The sequence below is a fragment of the Salmo trutta genome, chromosome 15, assembly GCF_901001165.1.
Source record: "Salmo trutta chromosome 15, fSalTru1.1, whole genome shotgun sequence".
Classification (NCBI taxonomy): Eukaryota; Metazoa; Chordata; class Actinopteri; order Salmoniformes; family Salmonidae; genus Salmo; species Salmo trutta.
In genome coordinates, this window is record NC_042971.1 from 52,793,621 (window position 1) to 52,816,117 (window position 22,497).

The following is a 22,497-nucleotide window of genomic DNA, read 5'->3' on the forward strand; positions in this document are numbered from 1 at the left end:
ACAGGGCATTATTCAACCCGCTCCTTTGTTGTCCACTGTTAGTGTAGTGCTGTGCTCAGGAACGGCCTTTACAACACGGCTTAACACACACACACACACACACACACACACACACACACACACACACACACACACACACACACACACACTAAGACGAGGAAACAAAGATCTATATAAGAAATAGAAAACATGCCCCTGTTAGAGCCATCTTTTCAATTGTCTGGCAGTCTGTGTTTCTCTGAGATGAAGGAAACTAAAAGCGAAGGCTGGCAATACAGTTACATCTATCTGATCTAGACCAGTTAGTCAGCAGTGGGTCAAGTCATTTAGGAGCCTGTGTTGTGATGACTGGTGTGAGGGGAAAATTCTGTATTCACCTTACTTGTTGGCTATGTAACAATTATTTACTTAACGAACAGTAAGATATTTCTGTCCTGCTAACGCTGTGTGTTTGAATGTTACACCCATAACACTGTGTTTTATGGTCTCCACTCTAGCACCCTGCAGCTAGTCTGGGTGTTGAGGACATGGGTTCTACTAGAGAGAGCTTGAAGCTGACAATTGACTTGTGTTGGTGATAAAAACCTAAAAGCCAGCATTCTATAGACCAGATGTGGTGTGTGTGACTCCAGATAGAGAGAGCCTGGAAGAGTTAAGAACAATGCATCATTATCTCATCTTCCTGGCATCTGGGTAACTAAGTAAAAGACCATCCTGTGTAGATAACCAAGGTGGCTTATGGGAAGGTTAAAAGTGACTGACTAAGCAATCTTGGTATCAGCTATATAAAAACTTTATTTCGTTTTATTTTAAAATATATTTATTGAATTGACAAAGGAAGGAAGAGATAAGAGTAATTTAAGTGGCCTCCCTGTGAAAAGTAGAAGTTGTTTGTTTTGACTATAATAAAAAAAGTATTTATTTATTATTAGTTCACCTGGTAACATAACATTAGGTGAGAGGTAGAGTACAGTAGAGATTCTTGAGGGCTTTCTCAGTTTAGGGAAGAGATGTAGACTAGTTAAGGTGACAAAGGAAGTAAGTAAGTTGGAAAGTAAGGATTTCGGATTTGAATTGATTCAGAATTGGCTGATGTATTTTCTACATTTGGGGCATTACAAGTTCATCTTAAAATAACAGATGTTGAATGAGTGTCAAGCATAGGTTGGTACTAAAAATAGAGTAATTTTGATAAAGAGGATTGATGTAAACTTAATGAGTGTTGACTGTATGTGAATGGTAATATGTTAGTGTTTTTTGATAGCACTCTAATGATGCGATATTTTAGTAATATGAAAGCTGAGGTTTCAATACAAGGTTAAATGATTCAGTGGTATAGAGAAGTTACCAGGTTACATAAGGCCTTTTTTGTCATATGGTTTACCACACACACACAACTTACTGGTTATGAATATGGGTTAGTGCCTATGTACCTTAAAGGGGCACATACACACATATGGACTTTTCAGAATTTTTTTTTTTTCCCTTCTGAGTTTTAATTGAACGTGAATTATTTTGATAAAAATGTACTGAAGAAACTTACTGTAAATCTGGGATACGAATTGTATGACATGTTTGACTGTTTTTTTAGATAATTGGTCTAATAGAGAAAGTAACACTTCCTGACTTTCTAGTTTGGTTCGATCACCCTCACTGGAATGCCGAGAGACGTTGGATGATGATTTAAAGGTCTATTTTTACTATGGAGTTATGGGTACAAGTTTTATGGAGTTATTAAGGGTAGTATTTCGAATTTCATTTGTAGTGTTGTTTTTACACATTAGTCACTATGGTGAATTATGTGTCAAGATGGGGGAATGACCTGTTTTTTGAGTTTTTTGGGATGGAAGTTTACACACCTTGAGTGATATGTAGGGATGTATTGAGTGATATGTGAAGGAGTGTATTGTTGCGTTGTTTGTTCTGTTTTGATAAATCTCATCAGATTGGGTCTGCTGTATGATCAGCATAACTTCCTGACTCTGTGACTGATCCTATGACTGCGATGAGATTGACAGTGTGATAAGGAAGTATAAGCTAATTTGAAACATTGTTTCAACAGAATGTGATAAATGTTTTAACGTGTTTTAGAGATTCGCATTAAGAATATTGGTAGTAGTAATAATTTGTCATATGAACTGAATTGTTGTTCTGATTTGTCCTTTCTTGAAGTTATGGTGGAGATGGTATCTAGATGCATAGGAGGGATAATTTGACCAAACAGGGTGTGGACCTCAAAACCCCCTCTAACCGGCTGAAGAAATGGCGTTCACTATGGCCCTGTTCTGCACCACTTCTATCGAGAGACCTGAGTCTGAGCCAGCAACCGGTGTACAGCATCCAGTTGAAGTTATCAAATGCCTTTTCTCTCAGGAGTGAAAAAGAAGTCCATGTGGAGTGAGCATGGAGAGAGATCCATTCCAAAACGACTCTCATATTGCTGGTATACTGGTTGGCAAATGGATAAGACATAATGAGTAGTGGTGGGGTTCTGGTCAAATCAAATCAAAGTTTATTTGTCACGTGCGCTGAATGCAACAGGTGTTGACCTTACAGTGAAATGCTTACTTACAGGCTCTAACCAATAGTGCAAAAAAAGTATTAGATGAACAATAGGTAAGTAAAGAAATAAAACAACAGTAAAAAGACAGGCTATATTCAGTAGCGAGGCTATATACAGACACCGGTTAGTCAGGCTGATTGAGGTTGTATGTACATGTAGATATGGTTAAAGTGACTATGCATATATTATGAACAGAGAATAGCAGTATCATAAAAGAGGGGTTGGCGGGTGGTGGGTGGCGGGACACAATGCAGATAGCCGGTTAGCCAATGTGCGCGAGCACTCTTTGGTCGGCCCAATTGAGGTAGTATGTACATGAATGTATAGTTAAAGTGACTATGCATATATGATAAACAGAGAGTAGCAGCTGCGTAAAAGAGGGGTTGGGGGGGAGGGCACACAATGCAAATAGTCCGGGTAACCATTTGATTACCTGTTCAGGAGTCTTATGGCTTGGGGGTGAGACATTGAAATTGGGACATTATCATGGCCCATCCACTTTGAACTGTGAAGCTATCTGAAGAAGAAAATGAAGAGAAATGCCAGAAGATTGAGTGCCGGAGAAGAGAGGGGGTTGGTCACCTCTACCTGTAATTGATTTAGACTACACACTGCTAAATGTATAGTGATTTAGACTACACACTGCTGAATGTATAGTGATTTAGACTGCACACTGCTGAATGTATAGTGATTTAGACTACACACTGCTAAATGTATAGTGATTTAGACTACACACTGCTAAATGTATAGTGATTTAGACTACACACTGCTGAATGTATAGTGATTTAGACTGCACACTGCTGAATGTATAGTGATTTAGACTACACACTGCTAAATGTATAGTGATTTAGACTACACACTGCTAAATGTATAGTGATTTAGACTACACACTGCTAAATGTATAGTGATTTACACTACACACTGCTAAATGTATAGTGATTTAGACTACACACTGCTAAATGTATAGTGATTTAGACTACACACTGCTAAATGTATAGTGATTTAGACTACACACTGCTGAATGTATAGTGATTTAGACTGCACACTGCTAAATGTATAGTGATTTAGACTGCACACTGCTAAATGTATAGTGATTTAGACTGCACACTGCTAAATGTATAGTGATTTAGACTGCACACTGCTAAATGTACAGTGATTTAGACTGCACACTGCTAAATGTATAGTGATTTACACTACACAGTGCTAAATGTATAGTGATTTAGACTGCACACTGCTAAATGTAGTGATTTACACTACACAGTGCTAAATGTATAGTGATTTACACTACACAGTGCTAAATGTATAGTGATTTAGACTACACACTGCTAAATGTATAGTGATTTAGGCTAAGAATGCACTGCAATACTGATTTGTAATTATAGCCCTGATGAGGAACTTAATACTAGAATTATGAGATTAATATATTGTATGGTGATATAAATGCACATTCTGCCAGTGTTAAATTGAGCGTTTTGATTTTGGGTGATAAAACCAATGTGAATCACTGAGCAATGTCATTCTACATTTTGGATTTGGAAACTGAATGATTTCCCTGACCTACTCCCTATTCCTGACTACATCCCTGATGAGGACCCCAATTCTGAGCATAAGGACCCAGATGTGGACTCATGTTCCTACTGTATGTACAAGGTGCCCAGAGAGGGGTGTCTGTCACTGATGTAGGAAGGGTTCTAAATGAGGTGGACATTTTTGTCATGCTAACCCCTATCTTTGTGCATAGTGCCAGTGTGATGATTGTTATATTTGCTGTAATGAAGCTTGTGTGTGATTTTATTTTTTATGTTTCGTTTTCTGTTCCAGATTGACTGTGTTTAGAAAAGAAAGGTCTAAAACTCAGCAACGCAAACACAGGTTGTTTAATATGGAAGAAATGTCAGGCACCAGAAATATGTACTTTGTTTAAATTTATGTTTAACAATTACGTGATGCTTGTATCCTTACATTTTTCTAGAAGAAGCTTAGCTTCTTGAGAGGGGAATGTGAGGGAAAAATTCTGTATTCACCTTATTTGTTGGCTATGTAACAATTATTTACTTAACGCACAGTAAGATATTTCTGTCCTGCTAATGCTGTGTTTTATGGTCTCCACTCTAACACCCTGCAGCTAGTCTGGGTGTTGAGGACATGGGTTCTACTAGAGAGAGCTTGAAGCTGACAATTGACTTGTGTTGGTGATAAAAACCTAAAAGCCAGCATTCTATAGACCAGATGTGGTGTGTGTGACTCCAGATAGAGAGAGCCTGGAAGAGTTAAGAACAATGCATCATTATCTCATCTTCCTGGCATCTGGGAAACTAAGTAAAAGACCATCATGTGTAGATAACCAAGGTGGCTTATGGGAAGGTTAAAAGTGACTGACTAAGCAATCTTGGTATCAGCTATATAAAAACTGTGCATCGTCTGTAAAGGCTAGACTCTCAGCCTAACAGTCAGTCAAGACTGGTGGGCTGACAGTCTCATTATTGCAATAATTAATCCATAATAAATAAAGATGATTGTTTGAAGAAATGACCAAGTCTCACACAGTACTGAATTACCACCACACTGGCCATTAACAGACGTAACAGGTCAAAAATCAAATCAAATGTTATTTGTCACATGCGCCGAATACAACAGGTAGACCTTACAGTGTAGACCTTACAGTGAAATGCTTACTTACAAGCCCTTAACCAACAATGCAGTTTCAAGAAAAAAGCCCCCCCCAAAAAACAAGAGATAAAAATACCAAATAATTAAAGAGCAGCAGTAAATAACATTAGCAGGGCTATATACAGGAGGAACCAGTACAGAGTCAATGTGCGGGGACACCGGTGTCGAGGTAATTGAGGTAATATGTACATGTAGGTAGAGTTATTAAAGTGACTATGTATAGATAATAACAGAGAGTAGCAGCAGCATAGAAGAGGGGGTGGGGGGGGCAATGCAAATAGTCTGGGTAGCCATTTGATTAGCTGTTCAGGAGTCTTATGGCTTGGGGGTAAAAGCTATATAGAAGCCTCTTGGACCTAGACTTGGCGCTCCGGTACCGCTTGCCGTGCGGTAGCAGATACAACAGTCTATGACTAGGGTAGCTGGAGTCTTTGACAATTTTTAGGGCCTTCCTCTGATACCGCCTGGAATAGAGATCCTGGATGGCAGGAAGCTTGGCCACAGTGATGTACTGGGCCGTACGCACTACCCTCTGTAGTGCCGAGCAGTTGCCATACCAGGCAGTGATGCAACCAGTCAGGATGCTCTCGATGGTGCAGCCGTAAAACCTTTTGAGGATTTGAGGACCTATGCCAAATCTTTTCAGTCTCCTGAAGGGGAATGGGTTTTGTCATGCCCTCTTCATGACTGTCTTGGTGTGTTTGGACCATAATAGTTTGTTGGTGATGTGGACACCAAGGAACTTGAAGCTCTCAACCCGCTCCACTACAGTCCCGTCGATGAGAATGGGGACGTGCTCGGTCCTCCTTTTCCTGTAGTCCACAATCATCTCCTTTGTCTTGATCACATTGAGGGAGAGGTTTTTGTCCTGGCACCATACGGCCAGGTCTCTGACCTCCTCCCTATAGGCTGTCTCAACGTTGTCGGTGTTCAGGCCTACCACTGTTGTGTCATCAGCAAACTTAATGATGGTGTTGGAGTCGTGTTACAGGGCAGGGGGCAGATGGATGGTGGATGGGCTGCTGTGGCTGGCCCATTGGAACTGGTAGTAGGTTACATCCCAAATGGCACCCTATTCCCTATTCAGCCCATAGGGCTCTGGTCAAAAGTAGTGCACTATATAGGGAACAGGATGCATGGCCCCTGGTCAAAAGTAGGGTGCCATCTGGGATGCAGTGGTAGTGTCGTAGTACTGCTGCTAGCATGCCCAGGGTGGGAGAGAAGCTCTGGTCTTAGATACAGGACAACTGCAGGATAGAGTTGCCCCAAGTAATTCATGATAATAAGTGAATGGATTTTATAGTGCTTTACAGATGTGTAAAGCGCATTAGATTATATGAGTGTATTGAAAAGTGGACGCCTGGTCCAATAGTTAGTGGATAAAGGTTAGATCGGAACCAAGGCACTATGCAAATTCTCTCATCTTTCCATGGTTACCAAATTAGTCAAATTCAATTGTTTGAGAGTACAGGTCATTTTACACTTTGTTCAGGATGTATTAGAAGTCACTAATCATAAGATTAAGATCTGCTGAACTCCAAAAATTAATGTAGGTCTCTCTTGCAAAATATATTTCATCTCAAATCAGACAAAATGACCAAAAAGTCAAGCTTTTTAACTTTGCTTAAATAAAACATTGAGTTTTTAATGTAACCACAACATATCATCCTTTGTCATCATCCTCCGCCAGCTCCTCAGGGTCCTGTCTCAGGGTCCAGGGTCCTGTCTCAGGGTCCTGAGTCCTGTCTCAGGGTCCTGTCTCAGGGCCCTGTCTCAGGGCCCCGTCTCAGGGTCCCGTCTCAGGGCCCCGTCTCAGGGCCCCGTCTCAGGGCCCCGTCTCAGGGCCCCGTCTCAGGGCCCCGTCTCAGGGTCCCGTCTCAGGGTCCCGTCTCAGGGATGGCTGAAGACAGCTTGGACTTGAAACGGTCCAGCAGCGCCATCGTCTACGGGACAAGCAGGTTAAAGGTCATTGGGTCACTAACACAAATCTTTCACCTCAACCCCCGGATGTATCAAAAAGAGAGACATTGCTGGTATTCTATATGTATTTGACTGAATGATGTCATCATTAACGGCATCAACACTGTGATATACAGTAAGCTCCTACTGACCTCATTGAATGATGGAGTGTAGAGAGTGAATGACACCTGATATGAACGGCCCAGTTTGAGTAATGACACCTGATATGAACGGCCCAGTTTGAATAATGACACCTGATATGAACGGCCCAGTTTGAGTAATGACACCTGATATGAACGGCCCAGTTTGAGTAATGACACCTGATATGAACGGCCCAGTTTGAGTAATGACACCTGATATGAACGGCCCAGTTTGAGTAATGACACCTGATATGAACGGCCCAGTTTGAGTAATGACACCTGATATGAACGGCCCAGTTTGAGTAATGACACCTGATATGAACGGCCCAGTTTGAGTAATGACACCTGATATGAACGGCCCAGTTTGAATAATGACACCTGATATGAACGGCCCAGTTTGAGTAATGACACCTGATATGAACGGCCCAGTTTGAGTAATGACACCTGATATGAACGGCCCAGTTTGAGTAATGACACCTGATATGAACGGCCCAGTTTGAGTAATGACACCTGATATGAACGGCCCAGTTTGAGTAATGACACCTGATATGAACGGCCCAGTTTGAGTAATGACACCTGATATGAACGGCCCAGTTTGAGTAATGACACCTGATATGAACGGCCCAGTTTGAATAATGACACCTGATATGAACGGCCCAGTTTGAGTAATGACACCTGATATGAACGGCCCAGTTTGAATAATGACACCTGATATGAACGGCCCAGTTTGAATAATGACACCTGATATGAACGGCCCAGTTTGAGTAATGACACCTGATATGAACGGCCCAGTTTGAATAATGACACCTGATATGAACGGCCCAGTTTGAATAATGACACCTGATATGAACGGCCCAGTTTGAGTAATGACACCTGATATGAACGGCCCAGTTTGAATAATGACACCTGATATGAACGGCCCAGTTTGAGTAATGACACCTGATATGAACGGCCCAGTTTGAATAATGACACCTGATATGAACGGCCCAGTTTGAATAATGACACCTGATATGAACGGCCCAGTTTGAATAATGACACCGGTCTGTTACCTGTGTCTTTCTGCTGGATCCCTTCTTCAGTTTGTTTCCTCATATTTCTTCTTGCCCTCCAGATATTCCGCCACCGCCTCGCTAACCGGCTTATTTTCCTCTATAGGGACACAGTAGTTAGCAGTCTGTTCATAGTTAAACTATTACCAAACTGTCTGTTAACTAACAGACAGTTTGTTAACTAGGAGATCCTCAGCCATGGCTTATTTTCCTCTACAGGAAGTTAAAAACATAGTAATTCATAGTTTGTCTGTCTGGCTTCTTGTCTTCTACAGGAACTTACTACGTTTAGTTATTAAAACAGTTCATTAATGCGTATCCTCGTTAATTGGGAGAATAGTTAATTGGGACAGAATGCAGAGGAAATAACATCCAACATGTAAATAATCATCTGAAGCGCTGCCTCATCATTAGTAAGACAGAGGGTGTGTCTGAAAAGGCGCCCCACTTATTCCCTATATAGTGCACTGCTTTTCACCACAGCCCTATGGGCCCTGATCAAAAGTAGTGCACCACATAGGGAACAGGGTGCCATTTCAAACGCAGCGAGAGACCCGTTGGGTCACAGTGACAAACACAAGGTGAACGGATGTGATCTGAGGGAAAGCTCCACTACAGCGCCTGCTGCGTGGCCAACAGATCCAGCAGGATGAATGATGGGCTCCCAGTTTAACAAGGAAACCCCTCTTTCCTGCTCTGCTCTGTGCCAGATCCAGCCACATCCAACGTATTGGAAATGTTCCCAATGAAAAAGAAAGGAGGAAAAAGGGGCTGAATTCTTCAACTTCAGCCTTGAGACTGGATGAGACTGCAAAGGGAAAGTATACCTCTGGGCAAGGAGGGTTTCAATGAGAAAAACAAGTGGCTCAAATAAGTGGATATAACCTTGTATTATTCAAGCATAACGATACATACAAAGCACAGTAGCAGGTCTACTTACTACTTCAATTCAGTATCTGCACACTGAAATTAACCTTGGTACTTTGCCAAGAGAGGATACAGAATAGAACACATCCAAACTCTGTAGAATGTAGTGCCCTTAAAGAGATAAACATGGAAGCATCCATAAACAGTGTCAGTTGAGATTTGGATGAAGTCTAAATGAAGGACAGAGCGTACTGCCTCTAGTAACGCCGGTTTTGGCCCTGCTCTTTCAAGGTATCAGCTGATGACAGGTGAGGGATAAGCCTGTTAGCTGGCCAAGTGGCCATGGGAAGACAGGAGAGAGTACTCACAGAATATATGAGAGAGGAGAGAGAGAGAAACCTTGAGTGCAATGCTTACTGTTCATTTCTAATATTTTATTGTTGCTGTTAAATTCGTTTATTCTCAGTTTTGTTTACTTCACTTCACTTGCTTTGCCAATGTAAACATATGCCAATAAAGCCCATTTGAATTTAAATGAGATAGAGAGTGTGTGTGTGTGTGTGGTGTGTGTGTGTGTGTGTGTGTGTGGTGTGTGTGTGGTGTGTGGTGTGTGTGTGTGTGTGTGTGTGTGTGTGTGGTGTGTGGTGTGTGGTGTGTGTGTGGTGTGTGGTGTGTGGTGTGTGTGTGAAAGAGAATGAGCGATATGAAAGAGAAAGACTTGAGGAACGTTTCCCACAGCCGAGACGCAACTAACAATCACACTTAGCAAAACACAGAACATGTTAACGACAAACAGTAAAAATCCCAACATGCGAGGGGAGAGAGCAGATCAAGCTGTAAGACCGGTTGATATGAGATGAGAGCGAGACAATCTGGATCAGGACAACCATCATACCCAGTCCACTCTCATCTCTGACTGGCTGACAGGGCCAAGGCTACAGGGGCTATAGGGCCTGAAACCCTTGTACAGGTGCAGGTGCTGAATGAAACGTGGAGCAGAGGGGTAACTGGTGAAACCTGACATAAATTGACTGGAACCAGGTAAAACCTGAGAACAAATTGTCATCTGTGAGGGGTGAATGAAGTGGGGGGTATAGATCACGGCTCAGTGTTGCAACACTGTTTCTATACTAGGTCAAATTCCACATGCAGGCCTTGGGTGTAAAGGATAATCTTCCAATGGATTCTATAAGCTACAGTGGGCCATCTGCAGTTGAAACAATAACAAAGCATTCTTCCTGCCCGTTTTGGTAAAAAGCTGAGGACTGGGGATGGAGAAATTAACCACTCTCAAATTCTCAAATTCATAGACAAAGTTATGGATGCATGGACTGACCATCCATGATATCAACATAATTGTTTTAACTACGCTCACGGCATTTCAAAGTTACATACTTCGAAATCAAATGGGTAAATTTCATAAAATGGTCTTCCCTGTGGCTCAGTTGGTAGAGCATGGTGTTTGCAACGGCAGTGTTGTGGGTTCGATTTCCACGGGGGGCCAGTACAAAAAAATGCATGAAATTAAACGTATGAAATGTATGCATTCACTACTGTAAGTCGCTCTGGATAAGAGCGTCTGCTAAATGACTAAAATGTAAAATAAATGTGTAAGTCCAAAAACGGATGTAGCAACAGCACATTGGGCAGAGAGAAAGAAACCAACTTCTTTGTTCTTTCAATGGTTCATGTTTGCTTTGACATACAGTACGTGTCAAAAGTTTGGACACAAGGGTTTTTCTTTATTTTTTACATTGTAGAAAATAGACATCAAAACTATGAAATAACACATATGGAATCATGTAGTAACCCCCAAAAATTGTTAAGAGTGTGCAAAGCTGTCATCAAGGCATTCTCTCAACCAGATTCATAGTCACCTGGAATGCATTTCAATTCACAGGTGTGCCTTGTTAAAAAGTTAATTTGTGGACTTTTTTCCTTCTTAATGTGTTTGAGCCAATCAGTTGTGACAAGGTAGGGTTGGTATACAGCAGATTGCCCTATTTGGTAAAAGACCAAGTCCATATTATGGCAAGAACAGCTCAAATAAGCAAAGAGAAACGACGGAACATTTGTGCATTCGCAAAAACCATCAAGCGCTATGATGAAACTGGCTCTCATGAGGACCGCCACAGGAAAGGAAGACCCAGAGTTACCTCTGCTGCAGAGGATAAAGTTCATTAGAGTTAACTGCACCTCAGAAATTGCAGCCCAAATAAATCCTTCACAGAGTTCAAGTAACAGACATCTCAACATCAACTGTTCAGAGACTGCGTGAATCAGGCCTTCATGGTTTAATTGCTGGAAAGAAACCCCTACTAAAGGACACCAATAAGAAGAAGGGACTTGCTTGGGCCAAGAAACACGAGCAAAGGACACTAGACCGGTGGAAATCTGTCCTTTGGTCTGATGAGTCCAAATTAGACATTTTTGGTTCCAACCGCCATGTTTTTGTGAGACGCAGAGTAGGTGAACGTCTGATCTCCACGTGTGTGTTTCCCACCGTGAAGCATTACATTTACATTTTACATTTTAGTCATTTAGCAGACGCTCTTATCCAGAGCGACTTACAAATTAATGTATGAATGCATACATTTTTTTTTGTACTGGCCCCCCGTGGGAATTGAACCCACAACCCTGGCGTTGCAAACACCATGCTCTACCAACTGAGCCACAAGGAAGGCCGAGGAGAAGGTGTGATGGTGCTTTGCTGGTGACACTGTCAGTGATTTATTTAGAATTCAAGGCACACTTAACCAGCATGGCTACCACAGCATTCTGCAGCGATACGCCATCCCATCTGGTTTGCACTTAGTGTGACTATCATTTGTTTTTCAACAGGACAATGAGCCAAAACACGCACCCAGGCTGTGTAAGGGCTATTTGTCCAAAAAGGAGTGATGGAGCGCTGCATCAGATGATCTGGCCTCCACAATCCCCTGACCTCAACCCAATTGAGATGGTTTGGGATGATTTGGACCGCAGAGTGAAGGAAAAGCAGCCAACAAGTGCTCAGCATATGTGGGAACTCCTTCAAGACTGTTGTAAAAGCATTCCTCATGAAACTGGTTGAGAGAATGCCAAGAGTGTGCAAAGCTGTCATCAAGGCAAAGGGTGGCTACTTTGAAGAATCTCAAATATATTTTGATTTGTTTAACACTTTTTTGGTTACTACATAATTACATGTGTTATTTCATAGTTTTGATGTCTTCACTATTATTCTATAATGTAGAAAATAGTAAAAATAAAGGAAACCCTTGAATGACTAGGTGTGTCTAAAATTTTGACTAGTACTGCATTTGTGGAAATTAACCATTTCTGACATGAAATAATTTAAAAGTTTTGCTGACTTATGTTTAGTGGCGGCAGGTAGCCTAGTGGTTAGAGCGTTCGACTAGTAACCAAACGGTTGCTGGATCAAATCCCTGAGCTGCCAAGGTACAAATCTGTTGTTCTGCCAGGCAGTTAACCCACTGTTCCCCGGTAGGCTGTCATTGTAAATAAGAATTTGTTCTTAACTGACTTGCCTAGTTAAATAAATAAAATACAATTTACTGACTGGAGAGGACGCACAAGCCTGGCTGGCCTTCCCCTGATCAGCATGAATGAGGCAAACTGGTGTGGAGTAAGGCAGTGTGACCGAATGGAGTCAGCACATAAAATACTGGAGATTTTTCACCATTTTGTGATCTAGATCTTCTGTGTGAATGGGACTCTACTTTGATAATGAATTGATGGGAAGGGATAAGAGAGATGAGCGTGTGGTGGGTGGGGGGGAACCTGCATGTATGTTGACGTTTGGTGTCTCGAGGCGTTAATGTGCTTGTTTTAATCTCTGCGATCAGACGCCCAGGCAGTGATGTCACAGCGTGGGCAGACAGTGAGAAAAGAGCCAATCCGTTTTAATCTCTGCGATCAGACGCCCAGGCAGTGATGTCACAGCGTGGGCAGACAGTGAGAAAAGAGCCAATCCGTTTTAATCTCTGCGATCAGACGCCCAGGCAGTGATGTCACAGCGTGGGCAGACAGTGAGAAAAGAGCCAATCCGTTTTAATCTCTGCGATCAGACGCCCAGGCAGTGATGTCACAGCGTGGGCAGACAGTGAGAAAAGAGCCAATCCGTTTTAATCTCTGCGATCAGACGCCCAGGCAGTGATGTCACAGCGTGGGCAGACAGTGAGAAAAGAGCCAATCCGTTTTAATCTCTGCGATCAGACGCCCAGGCAGTGATGTCACAGCGTGGGCAGACAGTGAGAAAAGAGCCAATCCGTTCCAGTGGCACACTTATTTCCATAACAGCCTTCTGATGTCACAGACTGAGAAGACAGGCAGGCTCAGTCACCTGGCTACTGGAGTCATGGCTATTCTGACTAGCAGCCCCTGACAGGACACACTGATGGGGGACAAAATAAACAACGTAACGTGTCGAGGACAGATGACCTGTGTCTGGGCCTGTCATTTATTAAGAGCTACTTAGTACTGTATAAATCCTTCTGGCTGGAACACTGGGCCGCTGTCAGAGAGGATGGTATGTTAGGCATGTGATCATCATTCCAGGATGTGAGAAATGGTATTTAGCACCCATGATCACAGGTTGAGGCCTATTCTTCAGAGAGATTAAAAAAAACTAGCTCTTCTTTAGATCATAATGCTGTAACTGTTCTTTACCTTCCACTACTTGGTGTGTATAGCCAAGCATAGGCCTGAATTATATGGCCAGCAAAACATACAGGCCTGCTTTACCAGGGAGTAATGAGTCTGACCAAAGCGATCCATAAACAAAATGTTGCTTGTTCTTTCTCCAAACTATTTTTAAGTGCTGTGAGGCCGGGCTGTACGGTACACGGTGTCCTCACACAACTTCAGACATCTAGGCTAAACTCTAAATTCATCCAGACAGTCTCAACTCATTTTAAAGCAGTTGCAGCATGGGTGTGTCTGAAATGGCACCCTATTCCCTATATAGTGAACTAATTTTGAGCAGAGCTCTATGGGCCCTTGTCCAAGGTAGTGCACCACAGGGAACAGGGTGCCATTTCAGACACAGCCCATGAGTTTGTTTTCTCAAAACGCCTAATTTGACGGAGTTCATACAACAGTCTTTTCTAAACATACGGTCAGCCTCTATGTTCGTCTCTACTTAAATACACAAAAGTTCCCAACATTTAGATGTACAATTTTGTCATTTATTTGTGGGGGGAATGTAAACACTTCCTCTACTGAAACGGCACAAACTGACATCTGTAAACTCTACTGAGTGGTGTTTTGGTCTTTAGTCTTCTTTAACGTTGAATTTGAACGTTGAATTTGTAAACCGTTTCAGCAGCAAAGTTCTGCTCTTAAAAATAAATATATGCAAACTATAAATCTGCAGTACTTAGTTGGATAGAATACTAAAAAGAGTATTATTACAAGAAAAACATACACTAGTCTATACTTTCTGGACAGTGAAGTCAAACACCAACTTGGACAACATCCTTCATTCATCAAAATTATCTTCGAGTAGATTGTATACTTCCTCTACTACCCAAGTATAGTATCATTACTATCTAATTTACTTGTAGTGCATTTAAGTTTTAAAAAAGCCTCTGAGGTTTGTAATTTCCACTTTGAAATTTCAGACTTTATTTTACCTTATGAAAAATGTATCAAAAGAAATGTACCCTACAAAAATGTCCATTAATTATAATCCACATAATAATTAACATTTCCTGTTGCTGCAGGATTATTTTCCTGCTGTAGAAACTGTATCGAATCAAGATCCTACCTCTGTAGCAACGACTCTGCTGTAACATGACAATTAAGCCTCTCTGGTTTGCAGATAAGATATGGGGCCTGATTCAATTCCTCCAGATATTGGGTTCCCAGGGTTAGTACACTGCGACAATGCACATTTGTATTAATGACAGCAATGAAACAATGTTTACTATCTAAACCAAAAAGAAACCCAATTGTATGATTCTCTCCCGAGGTGATTTTAATTATATAGGGGTCCAAAGTTACGAGGAGAATCAACTGACACAACGGTCATAACTTTGGTGCCTGTCTCGTGCCTTAATTACTGGAGGCCAACAAGACTCGTATGCTGTGACTACAACTCCTACAGTAGAACTACCATCATTCTAACGGTTATAATATAGTCTGTTTAGAGTGAACAGGCAGTTTCTCAGAGAAGATGTCAGTTCACTTCAGGAGGAACTTCACTGAGTAACAAAAAGCTCAAGTCCAAGGGGGTATTTGGGGTTGGATGGCTATCATTTAGGTTGAGGAAACCATGCAATTATTCTTATTTCACAAGGCATTTAGCCCACGAATACGCCAAATTCTGACCAATCATGGGAATCCCTTAGCAGAGACTTGTGAAGTGTTGGGCTGGGGCCACTCTAGAGGCCTCCTCCCCCGAGTCACGGATGTCTGTTCTGCTGTTCGAGGTGCAAATCTTTCCCTTTGATTTATGAAAGCAAGAAGTGATCTCCTTCCATCTTTCCCATTCACCCCTAGCGCTCTGCCCCTTCGCAGCAGCCCAGGACTTGCAGGCTGAATGATGACTCCCTCGGGGCGCTACACGAGGAACTCACTTCACCCTCTCCAGCTGTTGTCACTAACTACTATATTTGAGTTTGATGGCCATTCTAACTACATTCTTCCCCTAGCTGTCCCCTTGGCCTTGGAGAGCTACAAATCCCAGGCCTGATGTGGGTTGTTATGGATGACAGACACCTCTTCATTAGGGAAGCAGGCTCCTCTCTTTCCCCAATCAATGCCTTTTCAAGACGAGGCAGAAACCTGTGAACTGACAGAAACCTAAGTTAAATCTAAGTCAATTGATGTTTTTTTAATTAATTTCTTCCACATCCACAATTTGACTGACAAGGCGCCATTGAAATACAACACGCTGTGCACACAGGCATAACCTGTATAAATAACTCAGAGTGGTCAAAAGAATGTTGCCACACCATTGAGGGTGGGTATAAAACAGACAGTGACGCTCTTATTTTTGGCTCTCAGAACCAACACTTATTCCAAGAAAGAAAAAACCAGACTAAAGGAGCATGCTATAATTCATCTTGAAAATTGAAGAGATAATAAAAAATAAATTATAACTCAAAAAGGTTCCTAATGTCTCTTTGAGCACTCTGCTGGGTGAATTCTGAGGAGACAGTTGGCTTTTTCATTTCAATATGACTCCTCATGCCAAGAGCGGGTAGTGGCTGCTGCTGTTGCTAGTGCATGAAGGAGGAATGCGTTTGCTTTTGGGACTGAGCACAAAGACATGTAACCTTTGTGGACATAGGAAATCCAGGGGGACCAGATTGAAGGCATGCTGTTAGAAAACAAAATGAGATCCGTTTGTGTCTGGGAACAGATCCGTTTGTGTCTGGGATCAGATCCGTTTGTGTCTGGGATCAGATCCGTTTGTGTCTGGGATCAGATCCGTTTGTGTCTGGGATCAGATCCGTTTGTGTCTGGGAACAGATCCGTTTGTGTCTGGGATCAGATCCGTTTGTGTCTGGGATCAGATCCGTTTGTGTCTGGGATCAGATCCGTTTGTGTCTGGGATCAGATCCGTTTGTGTCTGGGAACAGATCCGTTTGTGTCTGGGATCAGATCCGTTTGTGTCTGGGAACAGATCCGTTTGTGTCTGGGATCAGATCCGTTTGTGTCTGGGATCAGATCCGTTTGTGTCTGGGATCAGATCCGTTTGTGTCTGGGATCAGATCCGTTTGTGTCCGTTTGTGTCTGGGATCAGATCCGTTTGTGTCTGGGATCAGATCCGTTTGTGTCTGGGATCAGATCCGTTTGTGTCTGGGATCAGATCCATTTGTGTCTGGGAACAGATCCGTTTGTGTCTGGGAACAGATCCGTTGCCAGTGAAAATAGCCTCAACTCACACCTAGGACAATAACATGCATTGAATGACGGTTTTCTCTCACTTCAAATTTCTCTCTCACATTGCATTAACATCTAATTTAATATACAATATTTTCCATTCTAAATTACATTAGTGATTTGAGGTGATAAGTTAAAACGAGAACCTTATAGCTAGAAATAGGCAAGACATTTCAGGTCAGAAAAACAGCCGTTTTTAACATATTCTTACAATTACAAACTTTGTGATTAAACTTCAGGGCCGGTATCCACAAAGTGTCTCAGAGTAGGACTGCTGATCTAGGATCCATTTAATCTAATCAATTATGATCTGAACGGACAAACTGATCCGAAACCAGCACTCCTACTGAGCGACCCTTTATGGATACGGGCCCAGGCTTCGTCTGCCACTGGCCTAACTGACCCAAATAGATGGAGCTCCCCTTCTTTGATTTTCCTGGTATTTTGTTGGAGATTGCAGGGTACATGGTGAACATGCCTCCTCCAAACAGTCCATGACCAAGGTGGTGTGTACGTCCCAAATGGCACCCAATTCCCTACATAGGTTCACTACTTTTGACCAGTGCCCTAGTGCGCTATATAGGGAATAGGGTGCCATTTGGGACACAGCTGGCGAGGACTCCATCCAAGCACAACGTGCCCAAGCAGGACCGGAATTCTATTCTCTGAGATTTCATTCTCTTCAAAAATAAGACAAAGAGAAATCTAGAACACTTTCATCTTCTTGTGTGTGTTCATCAACAGTGTGTTCATCAACAGTGTGTTCATCAACAGTGTGTTCATCAACAGTGTGTTCATCAACAGTGTGTTTGGCAAGCTGAAAAAACTATCTAGATTTTTTTGTTGTTGTTCTTGAGCAAACAGCCAACAGTCAGAAATTCAAACCGTCTTTGGGTCTAATGGTCCTCTCCAAATGTCCTTTCTCTTTTGAAAGTATTAAAGAACAATAGCCCTTTCTTTGACACAAGAATGTGAGGAATGTTGACAGGGTATTCAAGTGCATGGCAATGTAGGTATGTTTTGGAAGAGATGTCTCTGTCTTAATAGCAGACCAGTGAGGTCATGATGATACAGAACATCATGTCAGCAAGTTCACTCACCAGATTATATCTGGACTTTCTCTAGAAACTACAGACAAACCCACCACAGCACAGCTGCATCTGGGCTTCTTCAGCATCTGGGCTTCTTCAGTTGACCGCTGCCCAGAGGTTAGGCTGAGGGGTCAGATCTTTGGCTCCCTCTGGGAATTCAATGTGAGGACTGTGACAGACAACAGTCTCCCCATTGGAAGCGGTTTAAAAAGGTCAAAAGGTTTTCCTGAGCCCACACTAATCCTTAGGGCAGAAACCTGCCTTACCATGCAGAGAGGGCATGTTTTAATAAACCAATACTTACTGACCATGTCTGGGTCACACTGATTTTGTTTTTTTAGTAACGGCAAAATCCAAAATTCTAAAAAGGCACTCGGACATCTGAGCTATCTTTGTTGCAGGTGCAAGGTAACAGCTGAATAACCTGAGAAAAAAAAGAAGAAACCCGCTCTTTATTAAACTTTACGTATCGGCCTCAAGGTCTTTGTCAGAGCAAAGTGGAGTGGAGACAAAGTCTGAGTCCAAAATGGCAACCTATTTATTCCCTATACACTGGTCTAGTTTGATCAGGTCAAATAGGGCTCTGGTCAAAAGTAGTCAGAGCACTTCATTGGAAATACGGTGCCATTTCGGTCATGGAAAACGTGTAGCAGTTGCTGTTCCACTGCTTTAAACCCAAAGTCACCATCCATCCGGAATGACGAGAATGAGATAAAACCACCTCCTCCAGTATCTAACCCACCATACCACACAACAGTGCATTCCTCTCCCTCAGCTGAGTCTCAGGATCCACAGTGTTTAAGCAGACATCCAGCCCCATGCAGGCTACTGGCCCGTGACTTCTCTTCTACATTCCATCCTACGGAATAAAGCCTCATATCCAAAACATCCATGTAATGAGAGGAACCTTCAGAGGCTGCTGCCCTGCCAGAGACACACATAAAGGCTTCCTGGATAACCCTGGCTACAGCGTTAGGCTGGATAACCCTGGCTACAGCGGTAGGCTGGATAACCCTGGCTACAGCGGTAGGCTGGATAACCCTGGCTACAGCGGTAGGCTGGATAACCCTGGCTACAGCGTTAGGCTGGATAACCCTGGCTACAGCGGTAGGCTGGATAACCCTGGCTACAGCGGTAGGCTGGATAACCCTGGCTACAGCGGTAGGCTGGATAACCCTGGCTACAGCGTTAGGCTGGATAACCCTGGCTACAGCGTTAGGCTGGATAACCCTGGCTACAGCGTTAGGCTGGATAACCCTGGCTACAGCATTAGGCTGGATAACCCTGGCTACAGCGGTAGGCTGGATAACCCTGGCTACAGCGTTAGGCTGGATAACCCTGGCTACAGCGTTAGGCTGGATAACCCTGGCTACAGCGGTAGGCTGGATAACCCTGGCTACAGCGGTAGGCTGGATAACCCTGGCTACAGCGGTAGGCTGGATAACCCTGGCTACAGCGTTAGGCTGGATAACCCTGGCTACAGCGTTAGGCTGGATAACCCTGGCTACAGCGGTAGGCTGGATAACCCTGGCTACAGCGTTAGGCTGGATAACCCTGGCTACAGCGTTAGGCTGGATAACCCTGGCTACAGCGTTAGGCTGGATAACCCTGGCTACAGCGTTAGGCTGGATAACCCTGGCTACAGCGGTAGGCTGGATAACCCTGGCTCCACCATTAGGAAGAACTGAAGTTTTTGTAGTTTCCTTGCCAGATGCCAAATAGACAGAACAACTGAATTGATTCTAGCTGGGATCCAGTCTCAGCTGAGACCCCATAGTGGGTTCTGAGTGGTACCCAAGATGTGGGAAGCACTAAGTAAGAGGCAGTGTTGGTAAAAAAGACAGTGTGGAGGAGATGAGATCATCTCAACCCCACAGTTCAGTTGGCACTTATGTTACCACAAGACCCCATGGCCCATGTCTTTAGTTGCAAAACAAGACACACACAATCTGGACCTTCTCATCCATAGTTAACTCTGAGCCAATGAGGTTTCGATAATTGTCCAGAAATAGGTTTCATCATCGCCGGGAGTACCGACAAAGACTTAGGAGACCGCCGGCATTATCTGAGGCTACAGTCCTGTGTGGTAACAACGGAAAAAACAACCACTTTGTTGCCCCATCACTTTGGGCAAAGCTGGTGACCAACCTACACCAAGGGCTTTGGTTTTCAACCAAAGGGATAGGCAACTCAGCAATTTGTTACTCAAGCAATTGTGTCTATTTTTTTTACACAAAATGCAGAGCCTTGGATAGAAGAAACAAGACAACGATGTCAGAGACAAGAGGACTGTCTGCTTACATACATTGCCATTAGAGAAAATGTGGCCCAGAGAAGACCACCCTCTTCGAGACTTATCGCACAAAGAGAGATTTAAGAGGACCAAGCCAGAGTAAATAACTTTTGGTAACACTTCACTTTAGAAAAGAGTATAAATGGTAAGGTAAAGAAGTACTTTTTTAACAGTCTATATAAAGTATGCATAAAACCCTTCTATAACATGGTGCCTACAGTGCCTTCAGAAAGTACTTATACCCTCGACTTATTCCTCATTTTGTTGTTACAGCCTGAATTCAAAATGAATTAAATCATTTTTCCCCCCACCCATCTACACACAATACCCCATAATGATAAAGTGAAAACTTGTTATAATTGAAAATGATGTACAGAAATATATAATTTACATAAGTATTTACACCCGAGTCAATACTTTGTAGAAGCACCTTTGGGGCTAGGTCGAAGAGATTTGCACACCTGGATTGTAAAATATTTGCACATTATTATAAAAAATTATTTAAGTTGATTGTTGATCATTGCTAGACAGCCATTTTCAAGTCTTGCCATAGATTTTCAAGCTGATGAAAGTCAAAACTGTAACTAGGCCACAAAGGAACATTCAATGTCGTCTTGGTAAGCACCTCCAGTGTATATTTGGCCTTGTGTTTTAGGTTGTTGTCCTGCTGAAAGTCTCCCAGTGTCTGTTGGAAAGCAGACTGAACCAGGTTTTCCTCTAGTATTTTGCCTGTGCTTCGCCCTATTCCGTTTATTAAAAAAAAAGTTTAACACCCTAGTCCTTGCCCATGACAAGTATACCCATAAAATGATGCAGCCACCACTATGCTTGAAAATATGAAGAGTGGTACTAAGTAAAGTATTGTATTGGATTTGCCCAAAACATAATGCTTTGCATTCAGGACATAAAGTTAATTTCTTCGCACTTTATTGCAAACAGGATGCAGGTTTTGGAATATTTTTTATTCTGTACAGGCTTCCTTCTTTTCACTCTGTCATTTAGATCAGTATTGTGGAGTAACTACAATGTTGTTGATTCATCCTCTGTTCTCCTATCACAGTCATTAAACTCTGTCACCATTGGCCTCATGGTGAAATCCCTGAGCGGTTTCCTTCCTCTCCGGCAACTGAGTTAGGAAGGACGCCTGTATCTTTGTAGTGACTGGGTGTATTGATACACCATCCAAAGTGTAATGAATAACGCCACCATGCTCATATACAATGTCTGTTTTTTTTCTCTACCAATAGGTGCCCTTTGTGAGGCATTGGAAAACCTCTGTGGTCTTTGTGGTTGAATCTGTGTTTGAAATTCACTGCTTGACTGACGGACCTTACAGATTATTGTATGTGTGAGGTACTGCGATGAGGTAGTCATTCAGAAATCATGTTAAACACTATTATTGCACACAGTCAGCCCATGCAACTTATTATGCTACTTGTTAAGCACATTTTACCCCTAAACTTATTGAGGCTTGCCATAACAAAGGGCTTGCCACAACAAAAGGCTTGAATAGTTATTGACGCAAGAAATTTCAGCTTTTCATTTTTTATAAAATATTAAAAAAAATGCATCTAAAAACACAATTCCAATTTGACATTATGGGTAAGCCAGTGACACAAAATCTCAATTTAATCCATTTTAAATTCAGGCTGTAACAAAACAAAATGTGTCAAAAGTAAAGGGGTGTGAATACTTTCTGAAGGCACTGTACATGGCAATTGAAACAGTAATTGAGGTAGTGACATACCCTCGTCTTCCTCCTCCTTCTGTGGAGGATTGGCGAGGTCTTCTCTTCTCTTTTTGATGTCCAGTAGGTCCTTCTTCAACTAGCGAGCCTCTTGACGAAGCTCGTCGCTGTGGAGGGAGAAGAGGAGTTCACAGTCAGGTATACCACAGATCAACAGGTCAATACCACAGGTCGCAGCTATTACTACTGATGTCATCCAGTCAATCATGCGGACTGAAGAGATCCAAG

The 22,497-nt window shown here is 42.5% G+C and overlaps 1 protein-coding gene across 3 annotated transcripts in view; it reads right to left on the bottom strand.

Annotated features, from left to right (window-relative positions):
- Positions 1 to 6,844: 6,844 nt before the first annotated feature.
- LOC115149325 (spliceosome-associated protein CWC27 homolog) overlaps positions 6,845 to 22,497 on the bottom strand; it is a 45,212-nt gene continuing 29,559 nt past the window's right edge. The window contains exons 6-8 of one of the 3 annotated variants that reach the window (XR_003866845.1): positions 22,270 to 22,376; positions 8,382 to 8,481; positions 6,845 to 7,176 (exon numbers count right to left, since the gene is read on the bottom strand). Coding sequence is in view for 1 of the 3 variants with exons in the window: in XM_029692099.1 (XP_029547959.1) it covers positions 7,246 to 8,424 (1,179 nt within the window). In the remaining 2 variants the exon portion in view is untranslated. Of the gene's footprint in view, positions 8,482 to 22,269; positions 22,377 to 22,497 lie in introns of those variants that run through there. The other 2 variants (XM_029692099.1, XM_029692100.1) reach the window with 2 other exon arrangements.